This window comes from Rhinolophus hipposideros (assembly GCF_964194185.1).
Source record: "Rhinolophus hipposideros genome assembly, chromosome: 24".
Taxonomy (NCBI): domain Eukaryota; kingdom Metazoa; phylum Chordata; class Mammalia; order Chiroptera; family Rhinolophidae; genus Rhinolophus; species Rhinolophus hipposideros.
The window spans coordinates 8,186,530-8,199,297 of NC_138070.1; the positions used below are offsets into that span (position 1 = coordinate 8,186,530).

Consider the following 12,768-nt stretch of genomic DNA (forward strand, 5'->3'; position numbering starts at 1 on the left):
CTGCTGGCCCACCTCCCACCGCGAGCTCCTCGAGGCCGGGAGTGTCGTCCCCAGCACCCAGGGCCAGGTCTGGTGCGTAGTAGGCTCAGCAAACATCTGTTGGGCGCGTGCGTCAAGGTGTTTTAGGTTCAAGCTTCTCCCGGGGCTCTGCGGTTCCGCCAGATCCCAGAAGCTGAGGCCAAGGGCTCAGCCCTCAGGTGCCGACTGTCCTCAAGGGAGTATCAGGGTCTCCCCATCACCCCCACTCTCCACCCTGGAGCCCCAGCACGCCAGGGCAACGCCTGGCACTGTCCACGGCCACACTGAGCCGCAACACTCACTCAGGGATTGATGGCATGCAAAGATTATTAAAAAATAAGTAAAATAAGAGAGCACATTAGGGGTTTATGCAAGGAGGTGCTGGATAGGAGAAGCCTCATCAGGGGAAAAAAACTGGACGCTTTTCATTTGAGCTGCCTTGAGATTAGAGTTCGAGTCCCAACACATGCCGGGCGTCCCTTCCTGAGCCCAGCTTGCAGGGGCGAGGAGAGGAGGGTGTGCGCTAACTGCCCCACCCAGGGTCAGCTCTCCCGCACCACTGCTGCCCTGGAGAGGCAGGAGACAGCGTGAGGGTGGGAACTCAGGTTTCCTGCTACATGGAGCTGGGCGCCAGCCCCGGTGCCAGCCCTTTGTGTGGTGTCATCTGGGCAATGTCGCCTGCCTCCCCGAGACTCCGTATTTCCGTCCACTCCCCTCCCACAGCTGCTGGGAGGATGAAGTGCGAGCGTTCATCCCTTCATCAGATACTATCAAGCACCTCCTTCCTGGCAAGGGGTGCAGTGTGCGCCCCTGCCCTCCTGGGGCTCACAACCCAGAGGGAGGACAGACGTGAAACCACAGCTCAGACAACCGTTCACAGCTGGGACAGGTGCAAGGAGCAGATCAGGTGTCACGAGGGCACCTAACAGGGGCCTGGGCTTGTCCGTATAGAGCTTGGAAAAGTCATCTCTGGGAAGGTGTCCGTTTCAACGGCGGGGCAGTATGGGAGAACCAATTATATTAAGCAAGTGGTGTCTTAGTCTTTTAGTACTAATTCTGCTGGTAAAAAAGACTACATATCATTATATTCGTGACGCTCAGCAAGAGAAGCGGCCAGAGGAGAGAACCCAAGTGGTGTTTCCACGGGATGGGACCCCGTGTTCTGTTTCTGCGAGGTGAACCAAAGGGTTAAAGTCGTTTTCATTAAAATTTAAATTTCAGCAGGCGCTCACTCTCCCTTCGCCGTCCTTTGAACGTTTGACTGGCAACCATTTCATATTTCAATCTCGGCAGAACAAATTGAATTAGATGTTGAAACCAAACTCGGCTCCGTTCACCAAAGCCTGCACACTCGGCTTGCACTAATCCTTTCCTAGGTGCTGCAGAGCACAGGCGGGCTCTGCGAGGGCCGGCCCAGTCTCAGAAGACAAAAAGGCCCAAGGAGGCGATAAAAGGAAAGGAGGAAAAACACGCGGATAGAGGCCGCTGGAAATTGTCTTCTGCCTGACGCGTGGGTCTCCAAGTCTGGCAGCCAGAACCCCGTGTATTCCTGGCCCCAGCATCGTGCCTTCCATGCAGGGGCACCTACTAAGTGTCTGATGGATGAATGAACGAATGAATGGGGTGAGGGTTAGAGGTTGGCTCTGAGGACTCGCTCTGCCAGCCTCTGCCCTTTCTGTCTCTCCTTCCCGAGAAGCCACAGGGTGCCTGGCGCTTCCCCAGAGTCAAGGTGCTTCTGAGGGAACCTGGCTCTCTATGGTCCCTCTCTATGTTCCTCCACTCCGGCACCGGCCGAGTGTGCCAGCTCTCATTTCCCGGGGGAAGGAAGCAGACCTCCAGGCCTGGCCCAGGCCTCCACTGCACACCCGGTATCAACCCACGGCTGTGGGTCTTTGCTGAAGACCTGTCTGTAGTAAGTCTGGACTGGCCTAGAAGCGCTGACCCAGGGCCCGGGTCTGGCTTTCAGACTACTGTGGCAATGGCATCCTGCCTGTGGGTGACCCCAGGACGGAAAGGGTTAGGAACAAACACGGCGACACTGGGAAAGGGCACGCTTGTGTCCCTACTATGCACCTTGGCAACCACCAGCCTACCCTGGGGCTGGCCGTGGCTTTGAGCAAGGACTGACGGGTAAACAGTGTGATGCTTGGCCTGCTCCAGGCCACCTTCCTGGATACGCGGACTCCTTTCCACCATGACCACTTCCTGGCGACTGCCAGTGCTGGCCCATGCCTCCAATGTGAGCCCAGCAGGCCTGTTAGACACAGGCCAGGGTCTGACTTCCGTGGGCCGTCACTGGGTGAAGCCCCACAAGCTTTCCTCTTTGTCTAATAATAATAATAATAATAATAATCATCATCATCATAATCATAATCATAATGACTGCTACCATTTATTTAGTGTTCACTAGGCATGGAATAGTCTGCTGAGAGTGCTTTCCATAATCTTCTAAAAACAAATCCTATGAGGCTGGAATTCTTGTACCCATTTTAAAGATATGGAAATTGAGGCAGGAGATGCTGAAACCCATACCATAGGTCACACACGCAGAGGTGGGTGGAGCTGAGATTCCAACCCAGGCCTTCCTGGAATAAGGGCCAGTGCTTTCTTCTCCCCTCTCTCCACCCCTCCCGCTGCAGTGCACCCCACTGTCCCTCATCTCTGCCCCCATCTGACCACCTGTCCCTCTCCTGCAGACTGACTGCATATCTGCTCACCTGTCCAGGGTGTCTGTATAGCACTCCTGCCTGCCAGGCCCAGGGGCTCAGCTGCCTCTGCTCCTTCCCCAAGCCTGGCCCCTCGTTCTGAACACTTTGCCACCCTTCAGGGCTCCTCAGGGCCTCACCCCCAGACCACCAAACTTCAGCAATTCCCTGGGGTCTCCACCTGCTCAGCCTTCTGGACCCCCATGTGCACACCCCAACCTAACTCCCACCTCCCGGCTCCCCACATCCTCACTGTACCGAGTTCCACGGAGGGGATTTCAGGCAGAGATTTTGTTACAAAGGAGAGGGAAGAGCTGGGAGCCAGATACCAGTGGGTGGCCTCACTCCCCGGGTCTTAGGGAGGCAGTGGTGTTACCAGAGTCCAGGGCTGGACCCTTGGTGGAGACACCACGCAGGACAGAGGGAGGGCGAAGAATGCCCTGGCTTCTCTTCCCCAGCCCCAGACACCCGTGGGGGCCCAGCCCTGGCCAAACCCGACCGGAAGCCTGTTGGCAGGCTCGACATGCCGCCCTGCCGGGGTCAGAGCAGGTGGCAGGGGGTGGCATGGGGCATACAGGTAGGGTTCCATCTCTGCCAACAGTCTGCCCCAGTTCTCCCCCTGCCAGTCAAGCCCCGCTCCTGAACACGAGAGCTCACGGGTCAGGTGCAAGAGTCCCCGACGAGCGGGGGTCCCTGGGCTCTGGGCACCACCTCTCCACCCCGGGCGCCCGCTGCCGTCCTGCCTGCACCACGTTCTCTTCCGGGTTCTGTCCTTACCATTCGGGGTGCAGAGCCCTCTGAGAAGTGGATGAGCCTGTCCTGCCCTCGCACGAATCTATATGGGGACCAGGAGGCCACCTGCCCCAGGGTGGCACTCCGTCCTCAGCTGCTCCCTCTGCACTTTATTACTGCAGTTTCCCTCCTAGAGCTTCTGGTTGCTCGGACCACGGATGTCCCATCATCACTTCAAACTCAACTGAAGCTCCCTCTGTCCTGTCTGGTGTCTCCACCAAGGGTCCAGCCCTGGAGTCCGGGAACAGCTTTCCCGTGCCCCACCTCCCTGGTGACAACAGTGGCTATCCATCGCCCAGAGTCCCCAAGGTCACCCTGCACACACTGGATGGATGCATTTCTCCCAAGACGCTTTCATGTGGCTCCTTGTCCCCAAAGAGGGAGAGACGGGCGCCTCCTCTGGGCCAGGCCCAGGAATTACCTAGTTTTACTTTATTACCATGTTTCCCTGAAAATAAGACCTAGTAGGACAATCAGCTCTAATAGGTCTTTTGGAGCAAAAATTAATATAAGACCCCGGTATTACACTATATTAGGACCCGGTATATATATTATATTATATTATATTATATTATATTATATTATATTATATTATATTATATTATATTATATTATATATTATATATTATATTACACTGGATCTTATATTATAGTAAAATGAGACCGGGTCTTACATTAATTTTTGTTCCAAACGACGCATTAGAGCTGGTTGTCTGGCTGGGTCTTATTTTCGGGGAAACACGGTATTACCTCGCTCTCTTTCACTTTGTTTTAGAACAATGATAGTGATGATTATAATAATAAAAATCACAATAGACACACTTGGCTCCTCTCCCACCCCCACGTCCCTGTATCAGATGTCCTTGTCCCTGTTCCTTTGTCACAGCACTTAGTGCAGGGGACAGCCTGCAGTTTGAACAAGTGACTGTGTAATCCTGAGCCCTGTCCCTTTCCCTTTGAAAATAACTTCTGTTTTAAACAGTTAGGAACTACAAAAGTTGCGTGTTTAACCAGAAGGACCCCCATGTCCCTAAAAGAAGGCAGTGGGAGGGAATGGGGTGGACCCCAGCCCTGTCATCCAGAGACCTGGAAACTTGGGAGCCTGGTCACCTGAGGGTCTGGCCTGGGGAGGTTTAACAGCGACCCGACCGCCCCGCCCAGCCCAGAAGGCTGTGCTCACCTGATGTCTGAGGGACACCCTGCTGTAAAAGCTGGTACGAGCCACTCAGGGATTGGGTCTTTTGCTTCTGTTAGTTCTTAGCATGAGCCAGAGCTAAGGACACACCTGCCCCACAGGACACAGGGAGGGGCTTAGCCTTGAGGGGCAGCCAGCGCTGTGGAGCTGGGCTTGGGTCCCAGGCCACTCTGCAAACTGGATGGAGACTGGAATCCCCAACAATGCACACACCAAGTTTTACGCACGACGACTCCTGTACCCTCACTCAGAGCCCCATCCACAGGCCCCAAATTCAGAAGTAAACGAAAGTGCTGATGAGCACTGATTGATTTACTCCAAGCACCATCTCTGATGTAGGCACAATATCATCCCAATTTATGGACAGAGAAGCTGAGGGTCAGAGGGGACCTTGCTGGTCCAAGGTTACATAGCTGGGGATGGCCAGGCCAGGACTCAGACCCAGGTCACATGGGCTGTAGCTCTTTCCTCGCAGCCTTCCTGCCTCCTGGTGTGTGCTGGGCATGGGCCCTCTCTGTCGGGGGCCGTATCTCCAGGCTGGAGTAGGTGTGGGCATGCGGGTGCCCCAAACCTGGGAGAGGCCGTGGGACATTGTTTGCCAGGGCTGGGAACCTGGATGCGTTTCACAGGGCCCCCAGCCCATGAACAGAGGGCGTCCGCCACGAGGGACACAGCTGAGTACACCAGTGAGACTGGTGTCTGGGCTGGCAGCTCGGGGCTCTGTGAGCAGCTCAGAGGCTTCCCCAGGCCGAGGTCAGCAGGGCCGATTGTGTCACCAGAGCTTGTGGTCCCAGGTGACGAGGATGGGGCCGGACAGAGGCTGAGTCCCAAGCAGAGAGCAGGCCCTCAGACAGATGTAGGTGGGAACTCCAGCTCAGCAATCCTGGAGGGGAGAGTGGGAATGGAAGCTTCTGGAGCCTGTCTCACATGCCCACTGTGCCTGGTGTTTTTCACAGATTATTGTTGCACTTCCTTTCTCGCTAAAGCCCTATGAGGTGGGAACTAGTTAGTGAGGAGGAGGCTGGGCCCAGGGAGCTTTGGTAAGGGGGTCTGGGTCCACGGCCCGAGCCCCGAGCTGCGGGGAGCAGGGCTTCATGCCCACATAGCCTCACTTCAGGGTGCTGCCTCTAGCCCCCCTCCCCACCAATGGGTCTGGAGCAGCGAGCTACGAGGGTCCTCGTTCCCACGTGCTGTGTACTCTGGAGCAAACCTGGAATCCTTCTGTATCCCGACTTTCCTACCAGCAAGATGGGGCCCTGTCGTGTCTCAGGGATGAGATGGGAGGAGGAGCGAGAGGGAGCAGCAAACGGCCGGGGGTTGAGGGGAGGCCTGGTTTGTTCCTGCTGCTTCCAGGCCCCTGTGCTACCACAAAAGGCTTCCTAAGGTGGCCACACTGGCCTGCCCTCGGGCCCTCTCAAGCTGGCACAGAGCAGGTGTTGGCGGCACAGGATCCCAGGCTCTGGGCAGTAGACTGAGGCCATCGTCCCCTACGACCTTGGACCAGCCCTTGGACCAGCGGAGGGTGGGGCCACCTGCCGTTGCCACCCCACTGTGCGCACTGCCCCTCCCAGCCCACATGGTAGGGAGCGCAGAAGCCAGAGCGGCTGTCCCCAGTCCCCAGGGCCCGGGAGCCACGTACCCTCTCGGTGCCAGCTCACAGCTGAAGGGTTTGCTCCTCACTGTCGTTTTCACTGTCTTCCAGCTGCTCCAGGATCTCGTCCAACACCACAGACCGCTTTTTCTTCGGGGGCTCTGTGGGAGCCCAGATGGCAAGAGAGGAGAAAAGAACAGCGGAGAGGGTTGGAGGCAGGAAGAGAGAGACAGCAGAGGGGAGGGAGAGGGGTGAGCAAAATGGAGGGCGGGGGGACGAGAGAACAGGAAGAGAGGGAAGTGGTGAGAGACACAGGAGAGAAGAGGCAGAAGAAATAAGACGAGAAACGAGAGACAGAGCCAAGGAGGAGGAGGTATGAGAGGCCAGGGGGGAGAATCCACAAGAGGGGAGAGAGAAACTTTGGGTTAGTCTCGGCTTTGCTCTGGGGAGCTGCCCCTCTCGGCCCCAGAAACCTTCCTGCTCTGCAGGTCCCCCCCTCTCCGTCTCCCACCCACAGAGGAAAGGGAGTGAGGAAGACCCCCTCCCAGCAGCTGTTAACCAATCTCTGCCTGCCTTGGGGCGGAGGGAGCTGAAAATCTTCAGAGAGGCTGAGTCAAGCCAGGGCAATGGTTGAGGAAATAAGTAGAAGCTGTTCTGTTTTCCTGGAGGTCGCAGATTCTTAATCGTATAGCAGATGACTGACATACAATAGGTGCTCAATAAATGCTGGGTGAATAGATGCTCAAGGATTTCAGAAGAGGCATGGAGGGAATAACAATCAGAAGTGGCTTTAGAGGGGCTATTTGACTTGGGTTTTGAAGAACGTAGAGGAGTTTTCTGTGAGGCAAGGGGTGTGGATCCACAGCATGAACATATGAAGGAGCACGGTGGGCTCAGCAGAATATATGCCCCCTGGGCCCCAGACGCTACTGACTGCGTACCTACTGTGTGCTACGACCCTACTCTCAACAATCCCACAGGTAGGTACGAGCACTGCCTCTTACAGGTGAGGGAACTGAGAGCCATAGAAAGGCAGGTCTAAGGTCACTCAGCTAGGAAGTGAAGCCAGGACTTGAAGCAAAGCCACACCAAAGCCTAGTCTTTCCACTTTTCATGAAAGTCTCTGGTGCTGGCTGGAGAATGCCAGGGAGACAAAGGGTGGTAAAAAGAAGGTGCACGGGTCCCCTTGACTCTCCAGGAAGGGGATGGGGTGGGGGCGCTGCTTTGTCAGTCCCTCAGTTAGCCTACCCACTCATGAATGGTCAGCCTCACTCACAGATACCACGGGATTTGCAGAGAGGCAGCTGGAGAGGTTGTCCCAATGCCCTCTCCTCCCCAGCTCAAACACCTTCTCCGTGAAGTCTTCTAGGCGTTGCAGATTGCCCCCGTGACCCTCTGCCTCCATCTCCCCACTGGGCTGGGAGCTCCCTGCGTGCATGAGCCCAGCCTGCTGCTGGTCCCAGAGATGGAGAATCTCAGGTCTTCCTAGGTTGTCTTGAACAAGTGACTTGGCCTCTCGGAGCCTATTTATGCGTACTTCATCTCATTCCTCCAAAACCAACCGGGGCATTGACTCCTCTCATCTTCATGGTTACCAGCCCAATCCAAGCACTTTTACCGTCTCATGCTACTCCAGGCCTCTGCCCTCACCAACCCGGTCAATTCTAATTCTCTCACAGCAGCACGAAGGATCCTTCTCAGCACAGCACTCAAAGCTCCATGGCTTTGCATAGCACAGAGAGAGACACCCAAGCCCTCCAGAGGATGTCACTTGAGCTGGCTCTCCCTCCAGGCTTGTGAAGTGCACTCCCACCTCAACACCTCCATACCCACAGGCCTCCGCCCTTTATTCGAACCCCAGCTCTGAAGTCCCCTCCTCAGAGAGGACTCCCCTGACCACTGTCTAAAACAGGACCCCTAACCTTCAACCCCTCTCTGCACTTCTCCCTAGGGCAGGCATTTGTTTGGGAGCTGTCCTGCTGGGGGCTCATGAGTATTTGCTGAATAGAGGGGATGAGCAAGGGTCGAGTTGCCCCCTCAGTGAGGGTGAGGAAGGTGTGGGAGGCTGCTCCCTCCCCCCACCACCTGCCCAGGGAGCCTCAAGGCCTGGCAGCTGTATCCATCATTGTTAATCATGAAAAGGGAGAGGGGACAGGATGGGCTGGGAGCAGGGGCGCAGCCCGGGGCTCCGACACCCACTTCCTTTCCTGCTGCCTCCTCGATGCTCTTGGTTTCCTTATAATCACCAGGCTCTGGTGCACAATGGCTTCTGGAAATTGAATTTGTGGGCAGGTAATAGCAGCCGGGAAATAGAAGGGCAGCAAAATAGGGCCTGCGGGCCTGTCACAGACGTCCCCCTCCCAGCTACTAACAATGGGGGTGGGGGGGGGAGACGGGGAGGCTGGGTCTGTCTTACGGGCGGCTGTGTCCCAGGGCACAGCACATAGTAGGTGCTCTGTAATCATTTGTCGAATGCAAGAAGGAAAGAATAAATGACTAGAAGGTGGGTAATTTTTTACAAATAAAACTGGTAATGTAAGGATAGCAATAAAACACGAGCGGCAGAGCTGGGAGGCACCCAAGATGCCATCTGGCGGGGACACTGAGGCCCGGGGGGCGGGGGATGCAGCCGGAGTCTCATAAGGGCCCCTGTTAGGTGGTGGGAGTTATCACCCCCATTTCACCGGTGGGAAGACGGAGGCGTACACTCCGAGCCCCCCAGTTAACACGTGGCGGCCTTGGTGTGTCCGCTTTGCCACCCACACCTGCTGTCTTTGTTGTGCCACGTGGCGTCTCCTGAGGAGCCCTGCTTAGGAGTGGGGGACACGGCCAAAGCCATACAGGGCCCTGTGACAAGGCATGCGGTCACCAGTCTGGTTTTAGGACGACACACTTGGCTTTGGCATTTCCCAAGCTGTGTGACCTCCGGCAAGGCAAGTCCCCTGTCCAAGGTCAATCTTTCATGTATAAAATGGGGGAACAGGGCAGTTCTTCCACCCCTTCCCTCCTCTGTGGCCACCCTTTGCTGACCCACAGGCCTTCCCTGACCATCTGGAGCAGGGAAGGGGTCCTCCTTCCTGAGAAAGCCTCTCAGAGCACCCCTACTTCTCCTTAGCACGTATAATTGCTCAGGAATGCGGGTGCTGACACCACACTCCCACCACTGACTAGCTGTGGCTGTGAGCAGCAGACTTAGCCCCTTCGGAAACTTTACAGATAAGTTTCCTTATCTGTAAAATGGGGACACTATTAATACTTCCCTCATGGGGTTGTGGTGAGTGAAAAGAGCAGGGCCTGGCCCCTGGGGAGGGCCCCATTGATGGCACTGAGATTGCTATCTTTGTTACTATTACTCCTATAAGAAGTGTTGATTTAACATGTCTCTCTTTGCCATTAGCCCAGTGAGGGCCAAGTGGGCGGGGAGTGTCGTAGGAAGGCTAGTACATCAAGGCCAAATAAAGCACGTCTCGCCCCCCACCAGGTTGGAAAATGGAGGCACAGGGGTACCCACTACCTGCTATGGGCCGAGGGATGTGGACTGCAGGTTGGCGAATGGCTAACTTCATGGTCTTGGGAGTCAGTCAAACTGAGGTCCCAGCTCTGCCACTTAATGGCTCAGTGACCTTGGGCAAGTCACTTCCTCTCTCTGGGTCTGGACACTGGGGATGAAACCAAGACCCATCTCCTGGGGGTACTGCGAAGACGACCAAGTTCAGGCCTGGCACGCCCCTGCTGATCCCGTGGGCCTGGGCATCTGGCTCAGGTTGGGCCCCCAAACGCCTGCCCCCCCAGGACGCGGTGGGCCCCGAATTCCCACCAAACGACCCACAGCACCCTCCTTCCCTGCCCTGCCTGCGTGCTGAGCACCCTGCTTGCAGGGAACAGCTGCTGAAATCCCACTTCCCCGACATCAAAAGCCTCAGTGGGTTTTCACCAAACAAACATAATGCAGAACCGGAGAAAGGTGTAAAATAAATAAACGAAACAAGCTGTGCGTTTTCTTTCAGTATTACAGCTGCACCCAAAGATAAACAACAAGTGAATGTCACCCAACATCAATACCGGAGAAATTAACGTGACAAAAAGCTCAGCCGGCCCCCAACAACCCCCCAGTCCTGCCCCCTCCCCCCCCTCCAACCACCATTTTGCATTTCTGGAGTTCCCATCTAATGATTTTATTTTTCAATTAATTCCTTGACAGAATGCCAGCCCGCGTCTCTCTGTCGTCCCTGGCTGGCGCTGTCGCCCTGCGTGGAAGGCACAGGCAGGCAGAGAGAAAGGCACAAGCGGCTGTGTGTGTGTGTGTGTGTGTGTGGGGGGGGCTATAGGAGGACAAGAAAAAGCGCTTCCTAGGGTTTTGTTCAGGATTGAGGAAAGCCAAGTAGGGAGGGAAGAGGAGCATGGTTGGCTGGGGAGAAGGGGCTCTGAAAGGCACAGAGAAGAGGCAGGGTGAACAGCTAGGGAATGAGCCCAGGGTGTGGGGTGCCGGCTGGAGCCGGGCTGCTGGGGCCCCCTGGGGCAAGGGGCCTCACCTCTGTGTTCTCAGTCTGCAGTAACTGCGTGGTACCCAGCTCCGACGGGGCTTCAGAGCAGAAGGGTTAGGGGTAGGGTTCGTCCAGGGCCAGGCATGCAGAGGTGTGAGTAGTAAATATTAAGAGTAACAACGAAAGTGTCCTGCAAGGACACCCAGAGGGCAGACAGAGAACCTGTGACTGAGAAGCCGCAGGCTGAGTCAGTGCTGAGGGCCGGAAGGGAACACTTGTGTCCTCAGGCCTCAGTCAGCGCTCTTCAGGCTCTGGGCAGCAGGCTGGGTGTGGACTTCCAGAAAACCCACCATTGTCCCATTTGTCAGATGTGGGAGCAGCTGCTCGGGGGCTTTGGGGAAGTCACATGACCACACTCTTCAAATGGGGCCGTGAGCTCAGATCAGGCTGGGGGGCCTTCCTGTCACACCACAGTGATGCCCGGGCTCAGCTGCCCACCCTGCGGTGGAGACACGAGGCCAGCCGTCCTTCAAAGGAACTCCTCAACAGGAAAGGTATGAAACTGATTACAGAAGAGCACCCACTTGCCTGCATCAGCAATTTTCTCAAGAGGCCAGTGGATCTCAACCCAACCACCTGCTAGAATCATCTAGAAAACCACTGATACCTGGGCTCTGCCCCCAGAGGTTCTGACTTGGTGGCCTGGAATGAGCACTGGCTATTGAGACCTCTGCGATTCCTGCTGATAATAAACATGTGCCGAGGGCCCTGGCTTTCTGTGAAGCAGACCGCGGTGCAGCCCAGCGGGTCGACCTCGCTTTGTGTTCTGGGTATCACGGGAGTCGTGGGTGTGCCGTGGTTTCCGGCAGCTGGACTGGCGGCTACCCGTGCACAGGGGTTGGTGAAGGTGGTCGGCCTGGATTAGCATGGATTTAGCCCGAGATAGAGCCGTAGGGCTGGGCTAAGCCCGGGCTTTGGGGCTTGGTCCTGCCTGTGTTTGTATTAGTTACAGATGCTGGAGAAGCCTGTGCAGGCGGAGAGGAAGGCGAGTGTGCAGATGAAGGCGACTCATTGCAGAGGAAAAGAGAAAAGGAACCAGGAAAGGGTGGAAGGCATCCCTCACTCTGTGCCTCGGGCCTGGAGGGATCATTCACCTGCTAGGGGCTTGGTCGAAGTTTGCTCCTCGTCCCTTTCTCTTGGTACAGGCCCTGGGTTGCAAGTAGAGACTGAAAAGGAGGAAATGGGAGCATGGCCTGACAGGTCCAGGGTGGGATGAAGTGTAGCACTGGGATCTGTAAGTGAAGACGCCTGGGAGTCAGGCAGGAGTGGGATGGCGTCAGATGGTCTGGGTGGGTGACTGTAGGGAGTGGTGCAGACTGTTGCCAAGGAAAAACCCATGCAACTCAGCCCGACTGCCCCATGGGAATGCAGGACCAGGGTGGTCGGATCTGATTCTTCACCAGAGGCCAAAATCTGCAAATTCAGGCCAAATTTTCTGACAGCCAAAGAGTGGTGATTAATTGTTTTTTTTTAAAAAAAGCATTTTTTTTTTTTTTTCATATTTTGTAGTCAAAATAAAGATCTGTGGCAGCCTCTGATTTATTCTCTCTCCTGCCTACAAAACCTCACTGGTTTCACTTGTGATCATGAAAAAACAGTAATAACAACCTTCTCGCCTGTGTTTTTTCCTTGAGTTTCTCCAGCTTGGGCCAGCCTACAGTTCTCAAACAAAACCGGCCGCCCCCTGCCTCTAGCTGCAACCCTGGAGGGGAGTCCGCCCTCCTCCAGCCCCTATTTCCAGCACTCTGGTCCCCAGGCCCCAGAACCTCGTCCAATGCGGGCCCAGCCCCGTTCCCTCCCAAGTCACTCTGAAATTCTCCTTCTGTCAGTTTAATTCCGTGATGGATGAGGAAGAGCAGGAGAAATGGCCCGCACAGCTGGTTTCCCCGTTAGCCCTAGCAGGGAATCCTGGCCTTGCTGGCG

The 12,768-nt window shown here is 55.7% G+C and overlaps 1 protein-coding gene across 3 annotated transcripts in view; it reads right to left on the minus strand.

The window, feature by feature from the left end:
- RBM19 (RNA binding motif protein 19) overlaps positions 1 to 12,768 on the minus strand; it is a 133,184-nt gene that overhangs the window by 13,554 nt on the left and 106,862 nt on the right. For 2 of the 3 annotated variants that reach the window (XR_013992505.1, XM_081037301.1), the window contains exon 24: positions 6,350 to 6,462. Coding sequence is in view for 2 of the 3 variants with exons in the window: in XM_081037301.1 (XP_080893427.1) it covers positions 6,365 to 6,462 (98 nt within the window). In the remaining variant the exon portion in view is untranslated. Of the gene's footprint in view, positions 1 to 5,002; positions 5,594 to 6,349; positions 6,463 to 12,768 lie in introns of those variants that run through there. The other variant, XM_081037300.1, reaches the window with a different exon arrangement.